This window comes from Vespula vulgaris, chromosome 4 (genome assembly GCF_905475345.1).
Source record: "Vespula vulgaris chromosome 4, iyVesVulg1.1, whole genome shotgun sequence".
NCBI lineage: Eukaryota > Metazoa > Arthropoda > Insecta > Hymenoptera > Vespidae > Vespula > Vespula vulgaris.
Window position 1 is genome coordinate 5,129,507 of NC_066589.1, and position 26,124 is coordinate 5,155,630.

Sequence of the window (26,124 nt, forward strand, 5' to 3'; positions counted from 1 at the left end):
ATATATATATATATATATATATATATTTCGTGTATCTTCCCTTATAAAACGATTATTTGAAATAATGTAATATCGGTTTATAAACGAGCATTATAGACGAAATTTATATTGGAATAATTTCAATAATAATCTGATTTCCTGACGGTTCAGGATTCTTTCGATGAATCTAATGAATGAAAATTTTCAATAGTGGATTATTATAAGATAAGGAATCAGTATTCAGAACCGTGGAAAGATGAACGATGCGCGAGGGATCGCGTTTATCGACTGGTTGGAATACAGAAGGAGTAGAGAGGAGGAGAGAAAAAAAAAAGAAAGGAAAAGAGAAAGAAAGAAGAAAAGAGAAGTATAAAATAAAATTAAAAAAAAAAAACAAAGAAGAAAAAGAAAGAAAAAGGAAGAAAAGATTAAAAGAAAAGAAAAAGAGTAGAGAAAAAAAAATGAAGAGAAATGAAGAGAAATGAAGGTGCGTCGGATGATAGAGAATGGGGTAGTGATTCTTTGAAGGAACTTTGCGATTCGGAAAAATAGTTGGAGCGTGCGCCTCCGTTGGATTTCAATTAAACTTTCGAGAAACTTCCACTTTGCCAAGCTGCTAGAGCATGTAATATAGATTCGATAACGCGGTTCGATGGTAATCAGCTTATCGGTAATCGATCGGTTTATGAAAAATTCAATTTTTTTCTTTTCATTATTATTACATTTATTATTTATTTATTTATTTATCTAGTTATTTACGTATGTATTTATTCTTTATTTTTTATTTTAATAAAACACTTGGAAAGTATTCGATCTCGGTTTATGCTTGTTTTTTATTTATTTAGTTTTTCTTTTTTTTTTGTAGCGATTTGTATCGTAATAATCGGATTATTCTTTTTAATGAAATATTTAAAAAGTACTCGAACGATTTGTTGAAGTACGTAATTGAAGATTCAATTTATTCTTTCTTTTCTTTTCTTTTTTTCTTCTTTTTTTTTTAATCAATACTTTCTACGAGCACTATAAATTTCCTTTCGTTTTCCATGCTTTTCATCGTAACAATTCGATGATTATTATTTTGACAAAATAGTCGAAAGGTTCGCGAACTTAAGTCATTGTCACGATAAGTTCTTTGATTCATTATGCGATGAGGTATCGAATGATTATGGCAAGAGAATGTCGAGGAAGTCCAATTAATCCATATAGGTAGACCACCGACGACGTTCGAGTCGATAGATTAGTCGATCCACATTGAAGATTCGCTCTGTGGCGTAATTACCTTTGATAATGGGGGTTGGTTCGATTGAATCTTACGGCCGAACGGATTTTATTAGGGAACTCATCGATGTGAGAGCCCATATCGAGATACGAATTCCATTTAAATTTTACGGTTCGAGTGAAAAGTTCCTTTTAGTCGACTAATGACAGGTCGTTTTGACAAACTCTCTCTCTTTCTCTCTCTCTCTATCTCCCTCTGTTTGTCTGTCTGTCTGTCTGTCTGGTTGTTTCCCTCTCTCTCTCTCTTTCTCTTTCCATATTTTTTCTTTCTTTTTTGTTTTTAAATCAAATATATCGCTACATTATGATTTCTTTATAATTTTCTTTATATTGTTTTTCTATTATAAATCAGTGAACAATATTGAACAAGTTGAAAGCCAATATTGGAAAATGTAATAGATAACTTATCACGATCGATCAATTAATAATGTCGCTTTTATTATTCACATTTCAACGTAGATTCAACGAAAGGACGATTGGACGATTGTTAACGCTCTTTCATTTGCAACCAATTAAGAGCGTAAACTATCAATTAATTACGAATGAGATTCGATGAAACGGTGAAGTTTGTATCTATCAAAAAGAGAAGAAAACACAGAGAGAAAGAGAGAAAGAGAGAGAGAGAGAAAAAGAGAAAGAAGCACACAAACACAAATACAAAAATAATTTAACTTACTTTATGATTAAAACTAAAATGGCGAGTCCTACTTTAGTGGCCTCTTTTTCACGGACTTGTATGATTCTAATACGATATTGTTTTATGTCGATTTACGTTTTTATTCTTAGTGTTCTTTCTTTTTTATTTCTTTTTCCTTAACGTCAATTAAACAAATCCGTACGAAGGAAAGAAACTACTTTATTAATATGACAGAGTATTATCGTTGAAAATAATTAGTTTTAAATCATAAAATTATGAAAACTTTTCTCAAGCATTTTAATAGGAACGATCGTCGTTAATAAAATCGTGTTTCCACGGTTATGTAGTTTCCACGCTTACACGCTTCCATTGCTACAGGGAATTACATGGAAGTCGGAACGAAGTCATGATCACCGTTGAAATTTTACGCGTGGAATATATAATGTATCGTAATTTGGACTGGCACGAAGCTTGATATTGGATTTCCGGAGCCGGCGTATACGAAGTTAATAACGTCGTTCTAGTTAACTATATATGTATATATAACTACATAGTTGTTATAATGCATTGCCTCTTGGAGGTGAAAATATATCTAACCTGGAACAAAGATAAAATGTATCGAGATCGTCCTAGGTGTACAAAAACGTAGACAGAAAGAGAAAAAGAAAGAGAGAGAGAGAGAGAGAGAGAAAGTTCTACGATCTAAATAATTAAATAATATTATATTAGATCGAGATCGCTGTGAGATTAACGACTGAAATCGTAATATCTTCGATTACATTTGATTTTTTGAAGTCTGCAATAAAATCAAGAAGACACAGAAACAGAAATAGGAAAAGAACAAAAGGAAGAACAAGAAGAAGAAGAAGAAGAAAAAGAAGAGGAGGAGAAATGAGTATCATGGTCGAAATAAACCTCTTTCTTAGATTTCCCTTCGCGCGATTGTAAGACTGAGAAAAAGAAATAGAAAGTATGGTGGTACGAGGTGAGGATAAAAGACCTCGACTTTCCAAGAATGTTTCTGATTAAAGACAGTCGAGACGTGTACGGTTCGTTCTGAGATAAACGTCGAAAAGTTTGATCATTAAATCGTCTCGAGTCTAAGTGTCCTTTGTTAAGAGAGAATCCTCGACTATCTCCCTTTTACTACTACTACTACTACTACTACTTTCTCTGCTATTTGAATCTTACTTTAAAGTACATAAGTAAATTACCTACCTAGCTTTAGATCTTTTTTTTCTCTCTCTCTCTCTCTCTTTCTCTCTTTCGTTCAATGATCTTCGCAACCTTGGACAAGAACTTTTGAAAGCTTCGTGTAATAGTAATAATAGTTGTAGTAATAGTAGTAGTAGTAGTAGTAGTAGTAGTAGTAGTAGAAGACTAACGCGATTCTCAAGCTTCTCTTACGCGTTGCCCGCATCACCGGCTAAATCCTTTGTATCACGCGGTAGATCACAGATAATCGTCCCACGTATGTACGTTGGATACACATATATCTACACATAAAGCGACTGAGCGAGCACATGGCAGAAACGGTACGGTAAATTATACTCGCTGTTTACGTTATCACATCAGCTGCAAGGAAACAACGCCTGGAGCGTACAATCCCTCCCTCAACCTACCCCTTTCAACCCCCAACCCAACACCCACCCCAACCAAAAGATATTAGCGATTCCATACACCTTCAAACCACCGACCTAACACCCTCCACCCAAACAACTCATCTCATCTTCCTCTTTTACTCTACCGTCATCTTCTTCCTGGATAAAGAAACGTTTCGAAAATACAGACTTAGGTGTTTCAACATTCTTCTTTGTTGTAATCTTCTCTTTCAGAAATACCTGGGTAAAAGAAAAACGAAAAAAGAAAAAGAAATTACATCCTTCCACCTCCTTTCTTATTTTTCTTTTTCTTTAACTTTTTCTTTTATCTTTCTCTCTATCTCTCTTTCTCCTTTTCTGTCTCTTTCTTTCTTTTCTTTCCTTTTTTTTTTGCTTTCTTTTCGGATCCACGGAAAACTCTTTTACCGTAACGTAACATCACAACAGTGGCTAAGACGCAGGTAGCACAAAGTAAATAATTTACATTGTAATCTCTCTCTCTCTCTCTCTCTCTCTCTCTCTCTCGTCTTTTTTCGTTGCTTAATCACGTATACAATCGGTTCTTTTATATTTCAAAAAGCATTGTAAATCGTGAATTTTGAGATTGAAAGAAAAATAAGTTTGCAAAGGAATTTGGTAAATTGATCGATTGAGATCGTTATGGTCGTAACGATTTAACGACTGTTATTACTAACGTTAATTGTTTATAACTTGTAAAAAATTGCATCGAACGTTACTTTTCTTTCTTTTCCTTATTTTATCTTTTTTTCTTTCTTTTTTTTTCTGCAATCAAATGATCATTAATCAAACATTTATTTGAACCTACGATTACTTCTTTAATAATCATAAAGTACCGAGGATAATTAAATAAATAAGTAGAACGTATAGTTAACGTGAGTTGAGCGTGTTATAATTTATGAAAAAGAATTCTGAGAGAGCTACCGTGCTACCTCAAAGTGCACTTTCCGAGAGTAAGCGAACTTTGAACTTCTTTTGATCATGCCGGCAAGAATAAACGATTCGAGTAATGCGAACGTACGTACGTACGAACGAACGAACGAACGAACGTACGAACGTGGTACGGAATGCTCGAGTATCGTACTCGAGACACGGTAGCCATTCTCAAGTCCTCGTCGGTTGTCCGTTCGCTCATAGATATGCAAACTGCGAGCCACTCCAGTCTCCCGGCGAGATAAAGTCAAGGCTGTAAGCATTATCGTTCGATATATCGCGGGAACTGCCTAGTAGTCGAGACTGAATCGACTAAAACGTGGGTGGAACGCGTCTGGACAAGCCTTATCCACTTCTCGTACTCGCAATTTTCTTCCTATAATGTACTTTTGATCGCTTATTTCACTAAAAATGAAAGATACTTGATTGGTTGGATTATTCATCATTGAACGAAGAAATGTCTTCTTTTTTTTCTTAAATTGTGAAAATAACACGATGCGATAATATATATACTTGTTCGTTCTGATTGAAAAATTATGATTTTGTTTATTTCATTAAAAATAAGAGATCTCTGATTGCTTGGATTATTGATCATCGAATGAAGAAATTTCTTCTTTTTTTTCTTAAATTGTGAGAATAACACGATGCAGTAGTATATATACTTGTTTGTTCTGCTTGAAGAATGATATTATTTATTAAATTAAAAACAAGAGATCTCATTGATTGAATCGACCGACGAATCAACAGAAAGGTTTGTTTTTTGAAAAAATTGTGAAGATTGAAGCTAAGAAAACTGTTAAGTTGGATCGAACGAAGAATCAAAATAATATCCAATCATACGTCGAAAAAGATTGCGAAGCAAAAAAGGATGAAGCATGATGTCAGTTCGTTTTGAATTGGAATTTTTTTTTTTTTTTTAATGTTATTAGGAAATATATTTGCAGTTCGAACCTGCGAAATTTTCTACAGATTAACTGTACTTAATACCTATGCATGTACTTCTCTGATTACCCACTCTTGGGGAACTTAGGTCTCCTATTACGTGAGATTTACCTTAGCAAGAAGACACAGGTAAAAGTTAAAGACACTGTGTGAGACACCTCTTATCTATCTCTTCTCCTACGCTTCCTTCTACTGTCCACTGTGCAGCGCGCAGCGTCACGAACTTCTCTCTTGGAGAAAAGAGTCTCTCTACTGACGAAGATACCATCAGCCATTATACCTAATCGTCGTTAATTACTCCTCTCGAGAGCAGATACCTTTCGACTTCTATATGCACCTAACTCGACAGCTTTACACCGATGTTATACCGTAAACTTTAAAGAACTACATTTACTGGCAAATAAGAAGGATAGAAGAAGGAGAATAAGCAATGTGAGAAAGAGAGGGAGAGAGAAAGACAGAGATGAAATTGTATTCATTTTTTTTAATTAATTACGAGTATCCTAAATAAAAGTAAATCGGTTGAATCTAAATCAAACGTCGCCGAATCGATAATATTATATTTAAAAAAAAATATATAAAAAGTCTACAACTTGAAGTATTTAATTATCGAAGGAAGGAAAGTGTGAGAGATTAATTTTTATTCACTTTTTACTTTATTACGAATATTCTAATTAAAAGTAAACTAATTAAATCTAATCGAACATTATTCAATCGATAATATTATTACGTTATTATTGACAAAGTAATAAATTGAGAATTGGAAGCGTTCAAGTTTTTAAAGAAACAGGGAGATAAATTTTTATTCATTTTTCACTTTATTACGAATATTCTAATTAAAAGTAAACTGGTTAAATCTAATCGGACATTATCGAATCGATAATATTATTATATTATCACTGACAAGATGCAAAGCTCAGGGTTTGAAGCTTTCCAGTTTGGACAGAGAGAGATAGAGATAGAGAGATAGAGAGTATGGGAGTGTGGGAGTGTGGGAGTATGGGAGTATGGGCTATGGTCGTAGATCGTTTCGCTTGAAATCCTGCGTGATCTTGGGCTTCAACGCGATCGCCGTTTACTCGTCCTCTCACGATCCTATCGAGCAAATCCTATGGATCTAGGAATTCTCAGAGGTTGGCACGTCAACGTACGTGTATTCCACTTAGAAGATGGTATTATGATAAAGATGAGAAACTGTATATCACATCGTATGTGTGTGTATATATATATATATATACATATATATATATATATCGAATTATTAATAAAATAATCTCTTTGATTAATCAACTAAAATAATTTCTAATCGTTGGTTAATTACACAATCCTATTTACCTATCTAACAAAATCGTATCAATAGAGACATGACAAATCGAACGAACAAACATGTTGATTATGATAAACTAAATTTTAAAAAAGGGAACACATGGAAATAAATTCGAAACAAGTTGGGAACTCTAAGAAGATGGCATTCTTGGAATTTAAGGGACTATTATTAATAAATCCGGTCATCGACGAGCTAGCGCGGCATGCGAAGTATGAGACAAGAAGATGGAAAAGAAGAAAAAGAAAAAGAAGAAAAAAATGTAGAAGAAGAAGAAGAAGAAAAAGGAGGATGAGATGCAGGTGGAGAAGTAAGAGGAGAACTATGAGGATGCCATAGAGAGAGAAAGAAAATGAGAGAGAGAGAGAGAGAGAGAGAGAGAGAGAGACAGAAAGGAAGACATAGGAGCGTCGAAAGATCTCTGTTGATAAGCTCGAAGGATCGTAGTCGTAGATCGGGCTCTATTCTTCGCATACCATAAGCCTAAGAAGGTAAGAACAAGAGAGAAAGAGAGAAAGAGAGAGAAAGAAAAAGAGAGAGAGAGAAAGAGAGAGAGAGAGAGAGGGAAGGATAGTCAGATCCAAGGTACCAAGGGCTAAGGTTCTCCTCATAGTAACGGGGCACCACGACCGTCCATTACTTACGTCTCACGTAATATTATAGCTTCCTCATTAGCGAACGTAAGGGCCAACGTAAACGAAACTTGTCCCGGGGGTGTGGACTGCAAAGGGGTCGTGGATTCTCCTTTCCACAGCATGACATAATGACGTCGGTGTGTCGTGTGTTTGCCAACCCATGCCAAGCCCCTTTTCCCCCTTTTTCACATTCTCTTCTATAATACTCAGTGTTTTATACATAGACTTCCTTCGATGCATTTAACAATCATAAAGAAAGTTCGCCTAACGATGTGTTTGTTAATTGCGTCCACGATCTGAAATTATTATAGATTTTCATGCAGGGGTAAATAATAAAGGTTTATTATTGATTCACCATCATCGAATCTTATAACGATAACGACGATGTAAAAGCTATTTAATTCTTCTTCTTTTTTCTTCTTTCTTCTCGCTCTTTATGTTTTCTTTTTTTTTGTTTTTTTCTTTTTCTTTCTTTATCCACTTCGATCCACCACATCATCCGATTTCTCATCCACCGATCTATATCGATGATCCTGCTTTTATTAGGCTCGCACTTTGACGATAGTTTAAACGGATCCGTATCGTACTATATAAAATGCGATTGTCGTGTTAATTAAAGAGACGACGATTCGTAATGAGACACGTTAGAAACACATAGTTTGCATCGAACGTGTCAGTTCGAAACTGTTTGAATTTACAATAGGAAACTTTGTGTATTTCATTTTCCACCTTGCGATATATTGTACATAGGTAGAGCGACATTGGTTAAACAGAGTCGGCCTTGATGCCAAGCCAAAGGCAAGTTTACACCGAGAAACGTGGTACGCCTAGCGGCGACACAATATTACACACTCGAAATGGTTATTTGCCTGGCCCTTTGAAACGTCGCATAGATATTATTAAACCGCCGTACTTAAGCGTCCAAAATTGAATATTAATACGACGTTTCGTTTCGCGTCGTTCTAACAATAAGTTGAACGTTCCGGCATTCTCGTTGTTGCCTGTTATGTATAATACCCGGTATGTACCATTACGTAACGCCCGAACTTTACTTTTGTTTAATTAATATCGTACCGGGCAAAGTGCCGTGAATTTTTCAGTGAAATTAGTATATACAGAGAAATTAGTATGCCATACGAAGTGTCTGTGGAATTTTAAAAAGAATCGCTTTCTTTTACTTTTAATTCCTTTTTATTTCTTTTTCTTTCCTTCCGTTTTACTTTCTTCTTTCTTTCTTTCTTTCTTTCTTCCTTTCTTTCTGTTTTTCTTTCTTTCTCTTTTCCTCATACCTCGATACATGAACGATAAAACAAACACAAATTTTATGCACGTTCGTTTATTCCTCCTTTTCTTTTCTTTTAATTTCTTCCTTTATTTCTACCTTTTATTTCTTTTCATTCATCATTTTTCCTTTTTTAAAATAATTCCTCACGTACGTAGATTGTTCCTACCGCACATTAATTTCTTCCAATCCATTCATCGATTTTCCCAAAGTTCTCATCGGATCTACGGTCTTAAAGAGAAAACAAAAAGAAAAAGAGAAATAACTCGATTCGAAAAAAAAAAAAAAAAAAAAAAAAATTAGTACCAAAATGAATGACCTCGAACGACCTGACCTATTCCCTTTTTTATTCCTTTCTCTTCCTTTTTTCCCTCCTTTTCTCTTTTTTCCTTTTTTTTATTCTCCTTCTTTTTTATTTTTATTTCTTTTTTTATTTCTATTTTTTTTATTATTATTTTTATTTCTCGTTTCGTCCGACGTTCGAAAGTTTGGAACACGAAAGCAAAGTCTCGTCCAGGAGGGAAGCATAGCTGAGTTTTCGAGTGACGAACGAATTCGTGCTTCCAGCTGCAGCTGCGCCGGACGTAAGCGTGATTTATCTCGTTTTGCATACCAATTTCGGCTGCCTCCGTTCACCGGTTTGGCCATTGGGACTTCCGCTTTTCGTTCGGGATAAATTACCTCTGCGTTTTGAGCAAGCGCGCGAGCGCCGATTTCCCGCGAATCGATTCCCCCCTTCTCTCTCTCTCTTTCTCTCTTTTTCTTCTCTCTCTCTCTCTCTTTCTCTCTGTTAGTCTCTTCCCCACCATCTACCTCGGTTCAACAACCCCCACCCCTAACCTTCCCTCGCTTTCTACCAACCACTTTCCTCTCGCGGCATCGTCAGCTACGAAATAGCTTTTCATTTTTTCTTTCCTTTCTTTCCTTCCTCCTACCTACTCCCTCCCACCTCCTCCCACTTCCTCCTCCTCCTCCTCCTCCTCCTCCTCCTCCTTCTCCTTCTCCTCCTCCTTCTCCTCCCATATCTCCTCTATTCATGTTCCTACTACCTACCAGGACGATTAATTTTTATTTCGCTATTCACGCCAATGGCTTAACCTTCCTTTCGTGTAAACCAATTTTTGTTAATATCGATAAATTTGTTTTCTATTTGTTGGTTGTTTCGTTCGTTTGTTTATTTATTTGTTTGTTTGTTTGTTTATTTGTCCAAAAAGTGGATAGGAATCAGTAAGGAACGATATTTTCATCCGTTGAATTTCTTCGTTCCTTCACTTTCTTCTAGAACAGAAAATATATTTTATTAGTTCTAGTTGATATCTAACTCGAGTTAATCATTATAACGTAGAAATACCTATCGTATAACCGAGATACTATAACAGAGAATTTTAGGTAGCGAGATAGAATTTCATCGAAATCCTGATACCGCGACCGTGAAAGTGAAATAATGGAGGGCGAAACGTTTATAACTATAGCAATTACGAGCCACACGCGTATGGTTATAGGTTTATAAATTATGGAACGTCGTGACAAAGAGGAAATCGAAACGGGAATATTGACTGTTCGATGTGCCATTGAAATATCGTTTAACCGTGTAACGTAATATCGAAAAAGAGACAGACAGAGAGAGAGAGAGAGAGAGAGAGAGAGAGAGAGAGAGAGAGAGAGAGAGAGAGAGAAACAGAGTGAGAAAGAGAAAGAGAATAGTATTGGTAATATAAAAGATATCTATCTAAAATTGCATTATATTATAAAGTAATTAATGAATTTCTAATTAATCGAGAAAAGTTGAATAAAAATTTTCATAACATATTACAAACTCTCGGTTGGGTTGGAGGGTGGTCGGTTTGGGGTATGGTTGGAGCGGTTGGGGTAGTACGTGGGAAACACTTCAATTACAAATTAGATCGTTAACAAAGTTCAATATTATCGTTAACGCAAAGCTCGAAAATGTGTTCATTTATCAGCGCCACTGTCCACCATCGAACCAAACTCGAATCGGGTCGTACATTTTTTTTCTTTTTTTTTTGCCCTTATACGTACGAGCACACGTTAACACGTATTCACGAGCGTACCACGTAATATTCGTTAATCGAGCCCGTTTAAACTTTTCACTGGATTGCGAGAGAACCGACGTACTATAATTTATTACTTTTTCGATGTCACCACGCATGGCTGGCGACCCTTCGTTTACACGAAATTCGTCGTCGTTGTCGTCATCGGTCGTCTCTCTCTCTCTCTCTCTCTCTCTCTCTCACTCACTTTCTCCCTCTATCTCTCATTCTCTTTCTCTCTCTTTTCCACTTTTTAGCTACACATACAAACAGATTTGAAAACCTTTGTAAACAGAGAGTAAAACAAAATGTTTGTCAAACGAGAATTTCGATACTTAACTATTTTCTCGAATATCGAAACGAATAACGTTTAATATAGCTTCGAGAATGATTTCTAAACTAACAGTAACTCTATAATCGTCAGACCGGATATAAGTAACTTCGACGTGACATCGAACGAACGCTTTCCGGATTAGTTCGTGCCAACCGGTTTTAGTTTCATTCTATAAACGAGAGAAAGAGAAAGAAAGAAAGAAAGAAAGAGAGAGAAAGAGAGAAATCTTCAAGGGTTGCGTATCTGTATAAAACATTCCTGAATGATGTATCGAATAAAAATGGTATCTATTAACGGAATCGCTTCATAAAATTTAAAGTTTTGCTCCGTGATTTTTATCAATTATTTACCATTTACCTTGCTTTCGGATAGTCTTTCTTACCCTCACACTCCCCATAAAAAAAAAAAAGAAAAAAAATGAGAACTTGTGTTATTCGTTAACGTTACGACGAATTATTTCTGTTTGATAAATCGATAAAATAATCAACACCATTATTCTGAAACATCGGAATAAAAATATTTTGTTATCCGGTTACGCCATTGCTTCTGGGTAAGGTCAACGTTCAGCATTCCTCGTCGGAGCTCTTCACTTTCCTGCAAGAACCGTCCAGCTCGACCGGTTTTCCGTCGAGGTCGATTTCGACAAGGCGATTTCAACTTCATTGGCTAGTCTCACGGTGAGACCGGCCACGGCGCCGCGTTCACTTCTCTTCCGCGTGACATCGATATATCGACTTACAAGATCTTCGTGCAAGAGAGAAAGCTTTTTTATTTTCTTACATTTGTATTTTTTTTTCATTATTTTCTTTTCATATTATTTTTTCATTTTATTTATATTTTTTCTTTCGCAAGAAGAAGACTCGAACCGCACGTATTCAATTACTTTTCTTTCAATACTTAGCGTTTTATTTGATTTCTTTTTTAATTTTTTTTTCTTTTTTTTGGGAGGGGGGTTACGACTCTTAAATTCAATTAACGAGTTTTGACGAAAGTATCATCGTCGTCATTATCGTAATGATATATATATATATTTTTTTTTTCTCTTCTGTTATCTTTTAGCAAAGGATTAGGCAAGGAAATTTACTGTATCTAATACTGGTAGCTCGAGGCGTGTTAGGATCCCTCGTAAAGGATCGTTAAAACCAGAAAGCGTCGCGGAAAGGATCGTCATTAAGCGATATAAGTTTCGTTGGTCGAGAATATGGCTGTTAAAAATTTATACTCCTATCGGTAGATATGGGAAAAGGTGGAGTAGCGTAACACGTGTGTCGAAACGAGCGAGCTCTACTTTAATCCCACTTTCCTGCATCTCTTACGATATTTATAAAACTACCATAAAAGCTTTAAGTATATTGCTCTGGAATTATTTATATCCTAATCGAGATAATTAATCCTTTTATAACGAGTGTGGAATTATAAATTATTCATAAGCAGCATACCCCTATATATATATGTGTGTTTATGTTTTTTAAATCTTACCTTTTTTTTCGGCAACAAAATTTATCGTTTATTCATATCTTAAAAGTTACTTTTACGAAATGTAAATTATATTTAGTATAGTATAATTATACCAGCATAAGTTATACTTATTACAGTATAGTTATACTAAGGACATGTTATATCACATTTAATGTAGCATAGTTATACTTGTAATATCTATTTTAGTGACGAAAGAAAAAAGTTAATTTAAAGGAAGATTAAAGATAAATAAAAGTTACGAATGGTAAATAATTCTTTTTTCTTTTCTTCTCCGCTTTCTTTTCTTTTCTTTTTTTTTAAATAATTAACAATTTTTATAATTTATCTAAATGCGCACGAGTAAAAAAAGTGATTAAAGTGTATAGATCGTTTCGATCGTCTAAAAATGTTCTACGAAACAGGATCTACGAAATAATTTCTTTAAAGAGCTGAGAGGATAAGAGCCGGTACGTTTTTAGATCGAGAGCTTGTGTGGTTCGAAGGAATCGCCGATGAAAAATTGATACGATAATGACCGGCTCCTCCGGAGCTTTCCACCGACACGCGATGGCCCGGCCGACGTCGATCGATCGCGCAGCTGTTGCACGGCGATCGATCATCGATCCCGGAGGGCGAAATACTTTTGCCGCTCGAGTTCGATGCTTTCGTGCCGAAAGTAAAGTGGGAGGAGAAAGGAAAGGCCGGAAGTTTGATCTTCTATTGTTAAATGTTTCCTATGTATACATATATATATTTAAATATATTTATATATAACAAATCAATTATATACATATTCGCATAAAGATATATACATATATATTATGTACATTTTTTATATTATAAAATATAAGTAAAATAATGCGATAAAAGTTATATATATTTTGTACATATACGTACATATATTTGGTATATAAATATATATGTATATGGTTACTATGCAACATCTCTCTCTATCTCATTTTCATAAAAAAATATAGGTAGATACACATATCTACTTTATATATATTTTTTTTTATATATTATAGTAAAGCAATACGAAATGAAAGTTTTTATATATAATGTCGACTAGAAAAACTTCTTAAATGTCGTTTAGTAAAGTCTTTAAAGATAATCTTGGTGATCGATAGGTATGTCTGTTAGTAGGAAGACAATTTTATAGGACCTCCTGAATGGGGTGTGACGTCTTAGTTTAAAGTGGCCGATCGGTAAACGATATGCAAATGTCGTTTGTGGATCCTAAGTAAGCGAGAAAAGGGTGGGAAGGTAGAGAGAAGTTGGTGGTTCGCGTGACGATCCAAAACGAGCACGAAATTATCTTGTCTTAGTGGCTTTCACAGGTTATTATCGAAACTTTAAAGGTATCGGTTTGATCACGATTTAACTCAAATATATACATATTAACACTATAATAATATATATCAAGTATAATTATATATATATTACATGTATACACATATAACGTCAACATGTCTAATTTCGTTATTATATTTATTTTTTCTTCCTTCTTTTTTTTTCTTTTCTTTTAAAGGAATAGAAAAGAAAAAAACAGATAGAAAATATACATAGTCGAACCTGAACCGTGATCTATCGATTCTATCGATCAAGGATATATAAATCATTTTTAGTTGATCCAACAAGTTTTTCACTGGACCACCCCAGTCGATCAATCGACCATCGACATCGTTCGGGTACCTACGCAACTCGCAAGAACCGAGATCGTCGATTTAGATTTAGCTTGCCCCCGCGAGATATGGTCCATGAGAGAGCAGAAACGTAAACGTCCTTTTCTACTCACGATTGGCACGCCACGTAGTGCGTAGCGCAAGAGTAACGTGACGAGCTAAGTTTTTGTTTATCACGAGACATCCGTCCACCATATGTCAGCTATTTTTCGTATCTCTCTTTCTCTCTTTCTCTTTTCTATAGGAACGTGGACTTGACTTATAACTTCCTTTCGAATCCTCCGATATTTTTATGTATCGATGTTAAATCGATTTCGATGTCAATAATTTTTTTATTATCTTTTTCTTTTCCCCCTTTTTTTTCATCGATCGACGACTTCTTCTTTCTCTTTCTCGTGAAAAAGAAAAGTATAAATATAAGTGCATATCACGTTGACGTTGATATTGGATATTAGTAAATAACCGTTCGTGGTGACATAGATCGATTTTTCTTTCTTTCTATCTACAGAAGAAACTTCCCCGGTCGATAAAATAGGAAGAAGAGCAACATTGGTGTTCCCAAGACACCTGTATGTAGCAAGGATCTATTTGCGAGATGGCATTGCTTATCTGCCAGAAAAGAATTTATTTGTTGCCCCACTTTCTCGACGATTCATCGCAATTCAACTTCTTATACATACACACACATATATATATATATATATATATATATATATATATATATATGTATATCTTTTTCTCTCTCTCTATCATTCTAAATTATATTCATCAACAATGAGATATACCCGACTGCATTTCACAATAATTTGCTTTAACTTGTTTGATTTAATGGATTTAAAAAGAAAACAGAGATTTCATAGATCTCGATTCTCGAAAATTTCAAAAAGTGGTTTATTTCGAGAAAGAAAAGAACTTACTCCTTCCTTTACAACCCCACATTCATTTATCTCTTTCTTTTTTTATATTATTTTCATTAACAATGAGATACATTACGTTTTTAAAAAATACGCGTACTACATTCAGCTTAACTTAATTGATTTGAGGGACTTCTTAAAAGAAAAAATTTTATAGATCTCGATTCTCGAGAATTTCGTGCAAAGGTTTATCTCGAGAAAGGGAGAAACTTATCCTTTCCCTTCCACAACCCTATTATTATCTTTCTCTCTTCCCGCATTTATCGCCGATCGAATATCTTCTCTAAACCCTCTTAAGAAAATTTCTTACCCTCCGATCGTTCTCGAGTAGACCGTTCGCGTGAGATATCTACTGATAGCACTGATAAAGAGGAACAAAAAAGAGAAAAATTAAAAGGAAAGAAGTGAATAAAAAAAAGAGGACAGAAAAAAAAGAAGAAAAAGAACGGTGACAATTTTTCGCAATCAATTCCAAAATCGTTTAATTCTCGATGATCAGTGATGATTAATTTTCTTGATTAATTATTTGTCCGTTCTTGTTTCTCTCTTTTTTTTTTTTTTCTTTCAGTATCGACAAAGCTAATTGAAGATTACTTTATTGGGAAAATCGTGACAATTAGGACATTATAATATCAGCGTTATTAACTTATCGAACAGTATAATAATGAGGTTACAATGGTCCAATGGCGTTACGGTAATAGCGATAATGATCGGACCGATTCGATCGAAACAACCCTCTAATAATGTAAACAATAATTCTCATGCTTTTTGCATTGATTTATTCATTGGTTCATACCAGCGATTCTAATAATATCGAAGTAAAAATATTAATGCAATTTTCGTTTCAATTAATAATATATATTAACAAAGAATAGCCAGGTGTATAGAGTCGTATTATGTTTATCTTCTTATATTAATTACGAATAACAATATTTAAATAGAGAAAATAGATTTTACTTGTTTTGAAGAAAATATTTCTATTGACCTAGAGAGAAATAAAGAGAGAGAGAGAGAGAGAGAGATGAGTGTACCTACGACCTTCTCAACGGACCGTAATAATCCTCTTCAACGAATCGATTTCCCATAAACCTACTTTGCTTCCTCACCAACCTAGAAACTAGGCCGAAACTTCTAGCTCGAGCGAATTTTGGACTGGGAAGGACAAGGATAGCACATTACGTAAATCCTCGCAGTTTAAGCTCGAAACCCAAAAGCACACAGATGCGCGCACAGTCCTTTTCGACTTAACCTGGGCATTCCGCACTTTCATCGGCTCGTTTCTCGATCAACCATGAAATCTCTTCATTGCTATTCAACGAAAAAACAAAAAAAAGAAAGAAACAAGAAAAGAAAAAGAAAAAAATTTCACTCCGCTTTACTTTACTTTGAACTACCGACTCGTGAAATTTATTTAATACCGGTTAACTAACTATATCTACGAAAGAAAAGTTACGAAGGAAGGAAGATTACAAAAATCGTTCGGACAATGTTTTCTTTCTCTTCTTTTTTTTTGGGACCATTTCTTTTTTTCTTTTTTATTAAAATTTTTTTTTTTTTAATTTTAACACACGGATAAAGAAGAGATTTCATTTGAAACGTACGTTTTGTTATTTTTTATTCTAGTATCGTCATCATTTGGATTCATCTCTTCGCTCCAATGATCATTCAGACAAACGAGTATAATCATGGCGTGAGACAAACGCAGAAAACACGAAAGAACCTGTCGCGTTCTTCAATCTGAAGAACTCGACAGACATCTTCTTTATCTTTCTCTGTTTCTCCATCTTGTGGTAATTTTAACGGTCTCACAATCAGCTCTTGCCAGTCGACTAATGACTTTTATTATCATTCAATGGATAAAATCAATAAATCATTTTCTTTCTATTATTATCGTTCATCTGTTTTTAACATTTCCATTTATTTGATAAGTACTTTTATTAATTGATAATACGTACACCATAAAACAAAGATGATCAATATATATACGCATATTTTGATCAGTATTTTTAATAAAATGTCAGTATATGGTACAAATAATCAGTATAATTAAATATCAGAATTTAGTTACACCTGGATTTATCACAAATACTGACAGTTTTCTTTTTTGTTTAATTTTTTTTTTAAATTAATCGGTGTAATATCGAGTATATTGCATTACGTACTTAATACTTTGTTATAAATACCGATGATTTTATTTAATATTATTCATTAAAAATGTTTAAAAATATTGACTCAATAAATTATTCGGTGTATCGTCATCGTTTACGAAATAATAAAGAAATCAATTTTCGATTTGAATTTCTTTTAAAAGTTCATTGTTCATTCTCTATATTTTCTATCGACAATAATTAGCTCTGACACACAATATTATTATAATTATCTACTTAATATACATTCATTATTCTCGCCCGGTTAAATTACTCGTTGAATATTTTCGATACATCATCCATGAGAATATAATATGTTCGTGCATGCTTTCATTTTCCTGATCAGTACTCTATGCTTCTTCAGAACGATAACAATGTTCCTCCGTTCATCCGTTCGTTTCTCATAATAATACCGACTCGAGGATTAGCTCGAAGGCTACGTTAATAATGAAATCTCGGCTTAAAGAAAAAAAAGGAAACAAGAAGAAAAGAAAATTGAATAAAAAAAATATCTTTGTATATCCAAATATAAAATAGCAACAAGTAAAGAAATATATTTTGTAAGAATTGTCATTGCTTCTTGGAAGGTTAATTAAGGAGTAAAAAATATTTCCTACCAGTCGAACGAAATGCATTGACTTCGATTTAACGAAGGCTTGCTGTTAGTGAGAGAGAGAGAGAGAGAGAGAGAGAGAGAGAGAGAGAGAGAGAGAGAGAGAGAGAGAGAGAGAGAGGAAAGAAAAAAATCACAGTAGTGGTATCGGTGATGGTATTGATGATGGTGGTAGTATTGGTAGTAGCATTGGTGGTGGGGATTGGAGAATGAAATGGCTGAGAAGGTCTTTCGATATCGCAAAGCAGATCGGTGAGGCACCATCGTAAGAGCTGTAAATATATCCTTAATGATCCTCCTCGCCTGAATACCCTCGCCATCCGGCTAATTATACGAACCGATGGTACACTGCTTCTATCTTACAAAACGGCGCATACTACTCTAAGGCCAATTAGTAATTAATAATGGCGAACCTCGTAGATGTCCCAGACGGTTGTCGCCTTGATTGAATTAAAGCACAAATTAATCGACCCTTGCTGCCCTCTTTTATAGCTCTTTTCTTACTCTTTTTAATGATCACGAAGTTACTCTCTCTCTCTCTCTATCTATCTATCTATCTATCTATCTATCTATCCATTTCGATTAAAAATAAAAGAAACGAAAAAATGTTCAAGTAAAAAAGTAAGAAATTGTATAATGTCAGACAGCGTAAGTAAAATAATAAAAATAGATAGCAACGATCAGTCATATTTTCGTAGATTTAAACGATCCAACGATCTAATCGATCACGAAACAATTTTTCGTTAATAAGCAAAAATTTTCTTCTTCCATCACGATATTATCAAACAAACAACAAAATTATTTTATTTATCGCTCATTATTTAATTTTTATTAAAACAACAAATATATGAAATAATAAGAAATAAAATTCTTGAGTGATGACTTGAAACGAAACGTTTCTTAATTTAATCTCGATTAGAAAATATTGTCTTCGAGATTATTAACCAAATAATAAAATTATTCGTTGTCGGATAGAAATAATATAATAACAAGAAATGTCTTTTATGATTATAATACTTATCTTAAAAGTTCAATGATCGATCCATTCATACAATCGAATCGATCTCTCCGAAACCATTTATCGGTCATAAACAACTTCGTTCTCGCAATTATTATTCCGCTTGTCCGGATTTACGAGGAAGCGGCATCCAATATTCATGCCGAAAATTGGTTCGCCTATAAATTTTACATAATTCAAAGGCATCGCGTCAAGCTTGACACGTTCGGCGTACGCAACCGAAAAGCAAGCGTCCCTCCGTTGTGTCGCTTGTGATAGTAAACGCGGTCAATCTCTAACCCTTTACCAACCCCCTCCCTTCTCGATTCATTCCTCCCTACGATAACATTCACGGAATGATTGCTTTCGTTTCATGAAATAGGATGTCAACATTTTCTACAGTCCATCAATTTATCTGATATTTTCTTTTTTTTTTCGTTTTTTTTTTTGCTTTTTCATTCATTCATTCGTTCGTTCATCTTCTTTTTCTGCGTTTTTTAACTATTTATTTCATTTTGTGTTACAGGTAAGAATTTTTCAACGAACTCTTTCGTACGATCTTTAAAAGGTGGATCACTATCACTTTATGCTAAACGGTAAGTAAATTCTTTTTTCTCGTTAATTACAATACATCAATTAGATTAATTTTTGTATACATGTAAATAATGATTATCTTCGTATTACGATGCACGTATTCGTTGGTGAGTATTTTGTAATTGATAAGAAAGTCAAAAAGACGGGTGAGTACAATGGAAAAATTATTCTTCGTAGATAAGACCGATCGGAGAGGCGGAATAATTAATAATCTAGTTAATAAAGAAATAACTTTTAAATAAATTAGGACAACTTAATCTGTTTTAACTTGGCCTTTGTCTGAGTTTTTCTTTTTCTTTTTTAAATTACTCTAATAAAGTACTTACTTACAGGGTTATACTACTCGATTTAAATGAAATGATACTTAGACATCTTAAACTTTCTAAATTGACTTAGACTTAGGAATAGAACTTCAACTCGATCTCATCTCTAGTCACCTGTAATCAACGTCAACGTTGAGTAAATGGGTAAAAGAAAGTAGATAAAAATAACAAAGAAAAAGGGAAAAAGAGAGAAAGAGAGAGAGAAGAGAAAAAAAGGACAAAAAAGGACGAAAAAAAGACGAAAAAGTAAAGAAAAGAGAAAGAGGATCTCTCTCTCTCTCTCACTCTTTCTCTTTCTCTCTCAAACACAAGTTTTGGACCGAACGAAGCGTGTTAGAAAATCTAAGTTTATGTAGCGGTGTAGCAGAGAAAGTTCACTGAACTTTTCGTGTAAAATAATGTGCTCGTACACGAGCTTGAAACACGTCGCGAGGAGAGTAATCGCCAAAGGAGACGTATCCATACGTTATGAGCTTTCTGGATAAAAGCCATCGCGCTAGCAACTTTTGACGTCAGAAAAATTTTACTTCTCTATCTCTCTCTTTTTTTTTTCTTTTTCTCATCCTTTTTTTTCCTTCTTTCCCCCTCAACAAAAGCGAAGACGAAGTCGATTGAGAGTAGAAAAAAACAGCAAAAACAAGAAAGAAAACGAAAAATAAAAAATCAAAAGAAAAACAAAGAAGAAGAAGAAGAAGAAAAAATTTGTCTGTCTTTGAAGAAAATTCCTATACACCGTTATCCGTATTTAGATTTAATAAAAATCCATAAACTAACGTCTCTTGATAACATTGATAATTGATGTTTAGGAAACCATATTTATATACCTTGAAATTATTGAACTTTCCCTTCGTTAACCATTGTTATCGATATTCTCTGTAAATACAGACATACATTCACATATACAAAATATATATATATATACATACACGCATATAAATACATACATATATACATATGCAGATACTCGTTATTCAAAATGGTTATCCACGATTCGCGGACGTTCGCTTTAAAGTTTAAACCACTGCGATTTGAGTCCTCCACCTATCCACTCCATCTCCCTCTCCCTCTCTCTCTCTCTCTCTTTCTCTCTTTCTCTTTCCTCTTTCATGGAATAGGCGAGATAACGTTTGTGCGGTAATTTTGAGGCTCCCGGCAAATAGTTTACGCGCGAAATAACCGAGAAGGGATGGAAGGAACTCGTGGGAAGAGGGAGAAAGGTCGCTCGGAGATAGTGCTAACCCAACGGATAATTTATTTCCTTTTCCTCGTGCTACCGTATTCGTCGACCACAAGCTCTCGGAATGCATGCGAATTCTATCTGGGTATGCATATCGTACCTATCTACGAAAGAACCCGATTAGTTTTCTCCGTTCTCTCTCTCTCTCTCTCTCTTTTTATCTATCTATCTATGTATGCATTTGGTTATAATAGTTTTTCATTGATTTCCTAATTAAAACATTTTTTTAAAACTTTTTCCCTTTTTCTCTAATCTCTAATTCGAGGGATAACGTTATTGACGAGCGTTTAAATCAATTTTGTTGATATTGCATTGGGTTTGTTTTATTGCTTTACTTTTCTTATTTTCATCTTATTATTTCTAAATATTTTTTTTCTTTCTTTTCTTTTTTTTTTTTTTTTTTTTAGATCGTCGCACTCACAAGAGTAATTCATTCGTGAAGATAGTTGTCCTAGATTTTGGTGGTAGAGTTTTGGATAGATCTCCGAAGAACATTGTTTATACAATTTTGATCATTATCGATATACAATTATCTGATTATTGTGTCATTAATGGAAAACGTTGATTGATACAATTTTCTCGATAATTTAAGAAAATCAATGTGTTTTAGAAAGGACGAAGCTGAACGTTTATTCGACCTTCTCTTTCTCTCTGAATGATTAACCTCGCACGATACGCCCTGGTGACGGTTTGCATCGGCTACATTCCTTACGAGCCTTCACCGTGCATACGCGTGTGCACCTATATGGCTCTCGTTGCACGTTCGTTGCACGTTCGTTGCACGTTCGTTGTAGGATCGTTGCGCGATGTGAAAGGGAAGAACAGGCCCAACCGTTCGTAGCAAACTACGCGACGATATCGTGAGAGTGAACGTTTCTTCAAACGCTCTCTCTCTCTCTCTCTTTCTCTCTCTTTCTCCTTCTTTCCTTCCCCCACCTTGTTCTCTCTTTCTTCTCAATCCTACAGAAATTCCATGGCAAGAGATATTGAAAGTTCAAAATCGTAAATGAGAAGAAATAAGTGATTATATTTCCGTCGATTATTTTATCGATTTTATGTTAATAATAACGCAATTATTTCTAAATTTATAAATTTAATAATCAATAATTTTCTAAATTTTTTTTTTATATTAAGTAAAGGTACATGAACGATCATACTCGTTTGGATTATTTTTCATCGATCTTAGACAAGTGATTCAATTATTTTTCATTATGAATTTTCTTTTTTTTTTTGCTTTTGCTTTTTTTTCCTTTTTACAGAAAATAAAAATAAATGGACGATCATGTTTTCTCGTATTATAATTATCGATTCAAATAAACAATTCGTCATTATAAATCATAATCTGATTCTATAAAAGAAGAAAAAAACATTTTATTATCATTAAACTTATTCTAAAGTGTCAAGTAATCGTTATAAAAAATTAAATTATCACACTTCCATGGATTAATCAATCGATAACAATTCGAGCCAATTTTAATAACGAATCACTTTTAATAAAAATATTACTATAAATATTCTTTTCACAAATTTTATACGAATGATTAATGACTTAGTCGAACGTTCGCACGTTTCTACGAAGGGACTATCGGATTTCGAATTATTCAATAAATAATCCTTTTATCTTTGCCCGTGAGAGATTTTTTTTCTTTTTTTCTTTTCGGTGAGGTCAAACTTACAATTAAAAAGATATCGACAAGAGCAAACAATTTAGCTCGAAACACGACATTGGCAGCAGTCGCGAGAAACGAATACCGAATGAGGTGAGGGGTCATAATTCCATCGGATTTAACAAGATTCCTACGAGCTGAATTATGTTTTTGTAGTGGTATCTACCCACCTTCTTCTCTCTCTTCTTTTATGGTGATTAATCATCCAACTCGAATAGTACACACGCGTTCACTAGTACCCTTAGGGTACTTCTATCCCCACCTCTACTACCACCTCCACTACCACCCCCATTCTGCTCCCTATCTCTTTAATTTTCTGCGATATCGACTATCTTCTTTCTCTCTCTTTCTCTCTCTCTCTATATGTATCTATATATATATATATGTGTATATATATATATATATATATATATATATACACATATATATATATATATCTTTTTCTATCTTTCTGTGTTTCTCTTTTCTCCCTTTTCCACCATATCTCGTGAACCAACATATTGTTTCTCTTTTACTTCCACTCGAATGATTCCTTCTTCTTTACCTTTCTCTTAGGTGACCCTTCGATCTTTCTCCATCTCTGTCTCTCTTTTTATCTATCTATCTATTTATCTCTCTCCTTTTATATTCTTTCTTCGGTCTTTTCCTTCAATTATTTTCTGTCGATATCATTGCATGGTAGCCGAAGAGGAATGTATTCGTGCGGGAGCTATTCTCAAAGGATATTTATTTTTACAAACGATATATATATATATATATATATATATATATATATATATGTATAAGACATATAAGAAAATAATCATTATCCACAAAAAAAAAACTGTTCTATTTCCTGAATCGCTTCCAATTCTTTGTCCTGTCCTCAAATGTCGTATCTAAGCATTTTCCTATTTTTTGATATAAAGAAAAAATTAAAAAAAAAGGATAGAAACGAGAAGAAAAGATATATGAAAAAAAAAGGTAAAAAAGAAAAAGAAAATTAAAAAAGAATGTTAAAGCAACGAACGTTGCTTTTTCACTCTCGGAGATTTTAGAGGTACTCACGTTTCACGATATTTATCTTTCTTTCTGCTCCCTCTCTCTCTCTCCCTTCCACCCTCTCTCTCTCTCTTTCTCTATCGCACACACGTGCACGTAGTGAAATTCTTCCAGCCGACTATTTAGCGAGCTACGCGCCAGGAATCGTGGATAAAGCTCGGCAAGGGCCTTCGAGATCGTCTTAATTCTGCCAGTATTTATGTGCACGATCACCGGCCAAGTGTTGGCCTAAAGTACCTAATTATATTTTTATCGTCGGCGCCACAAGAGAAAAATGAATGCATATATCTAAAAGGTGTGAGAGAAACCGAGATGGCGAATAGAGTCGAAAAAACGAATGAATGTATGCACGCATGCACGCACGCACGCACGTTTGCTTGCTTGCTTGCTTGCTTTCTTATTTAAACGTTCTAAACCCTGTAGGATTTGTTTGATAAAAGTTTTTAACAAATGATCGTACTTAAGAACACGTCAGCAGCATGCTTGTTCTTAATATTTCTTTTTTCTTTTCCTTTCTCTCTTTTTTTTTTCTTTTTGCCTTCTTCTTCTTCTTTTTTTCTTCTTTCTTGCCTTCTTAAATTTCTTTTTCTTTTTTAATCCTTCTTGTCGGACTCGTTCGACGAGACGAAAAAAATATTTTCTTAACGTAAAAGAGACATTCTTGAAAATAACATTATTGCAATTCTAAAGAAAGTCTTTATGCTCGTTTATGCGTGTATATTATTGTTTATTGTTAATTAAAATTGCGATGACTTTCTGTACGACCTCTTGAAAGATCTTTCAAACGACATTGAAGTTGATCTGGGTCATTCGATCGGACTTACGTTCTTCTTCCTTCTTTTTTCATTTTTTACTTTATCCACGCATACAAAAAAAAAAGTAAAAGAAAAAACACGATATAATAGAGCAAGAGAGTGAGACAGAAAGAGAGAAAGAGAGAGAGAGAGAGAGAAATGAAAGTGTAGTTTGTGAGTTTAAGGAGATGAGAAACGCGTTCTGTATTAACTCCACTATGGATTTATGGCTCCTCAGCGGTGCTTCGAAACTTTGATCATAGTTTTTTCTCTCTTCTCCCACCCCCCTTATCCCTCTCACCACCCAAAAAAGAAAGGGAAGAGAAAGAGAAAAGAAAAAAAGAAAATTGGGAGAGGAAGGGCGCGCGGAGTAAGAAAAAAATTACCATGGAATTTTACTTAAATCCACGTCCACCTTTTTTAACTCGCCCTATTTAGCGGAAGTAATCGCAAAGTTTTCTTTCTATATTTTACGGACTACCCGAGACGAAAGTTATTTTCAAAGAAGGTTGCACCGCTCTTGGATATGAACCGCAACGAAACCCATTATTCTTTCTTGGCATAATACGGTTAAAAGCAGCTTCCGTAATTTAATTATTATTAAAATACAATATTTTCGTATTTATACGGTGAGTTTGATATGATTCAATCCATTTTCATTTTCTCATTTTTTTTCTTCCTTTCTTGTTCTAGCACTCTCTCTCTCTCTCTCTTTCTTTCTCTCTTTCTTTTCTCTCTGTATGATCGTAATAAAAATAATCATAATGATCGATCAGTAAACTATTAATAGTAAGCTAAAAAAATATAGCTTTATCATTATCGCTATTATAACGTAACGTTTATTCTTAAAAATATAATGGAGCAAAGTTAAAATTAGAATCGAAAAAATATTAGACGTAATTCCTTTCTATTTTGAAATCTATTATTTCATTGACGAAAGAGAAAGAGAGAAAAGAAATATACAGGGAAAGATCTTTTTATCCAATTACCGATGTCACACTTTGCGGTTGACAATTTTTCGCACGAGTTTCATTATCGCCAGCTGAACGAGCCATCGATCGTCGAACGATGCGAGAAAATTGCGAGAATCGTAACGACAGCCGTTCGTCCTTCTACACCGTTCCTCCCTCCCATTTCCTCCTGCCCTTCGTCTCCCTATCTTTCCGTAATTGGACATCCGATGGACCATAAAAATGGCCGTCCCATTTTACGAGCAATTAATTCTAGCGACAACACGCCAAAGCAACGCTCGAAATAATCGCGTCGTCCTACGATAGAGCTGGTCGAGAAAGTTTCCTATGATGACGAATTTTTTTTCTCTTTTTTCTTTTTTGTTTTTTATCTGTTTTTGTTTTTTTTCTGTTTCTTTTTCTTTTCTTTTTTCCCTAAATAAAAAGAAAAATCTAACGCAAAGGTAAAACACGAGAGAGAATATTAGAAGTTTATATGCAGGCACATAAACTGTTACGTTCTAAATTTTTTATCATTTTCTCTTATTAATTTCACGTATTTTTATAAAGGAAATAGTAAAAACATTGTCTAAAATAATATTATATTTTCTACGTAACGTTACGTATTTATATCAACCTGTCCGTCATATTTAAATTATTCCTGACTTTTTCTTTATTTCTTGAATACATTCA

General features: G+C 34.2%; 1 protein-coding gene across 3 annotated transcripts in view; it reads left to right on the top strand.

Annotated features, from left to right (window-relative positions):
* Positions 1-26,124, top strand: part of LOC127063248 (mannosyl-oligosaccharide alpha-1,2-mannosidase IA-like) — a 205,951-nt gene that overhangs the window by 166,423 nt on the left and 13,404 nt on the right. The window contains exon 5 of one of the 3 annotated variants that reach the window (XM_050992738.1): positions 19,352-19,370. The exons of 1 other annotated variant lie outside the window; for it this stretch is intronic. In XM_050992738.1, the coding sequence (XP_050848695.1) occupies positions 19,352-19,355 (4 nt within the window). In that variant the 3' untranslated portion in view covers positions 19,356-19,370. Of the gene's footprint in view, positions 1-19,351; positions 21,279-26,124 lie in introns of those variants that run through there. One more of the 3 variants, XM_050992739.1, reaches the window with a different exon arrangement.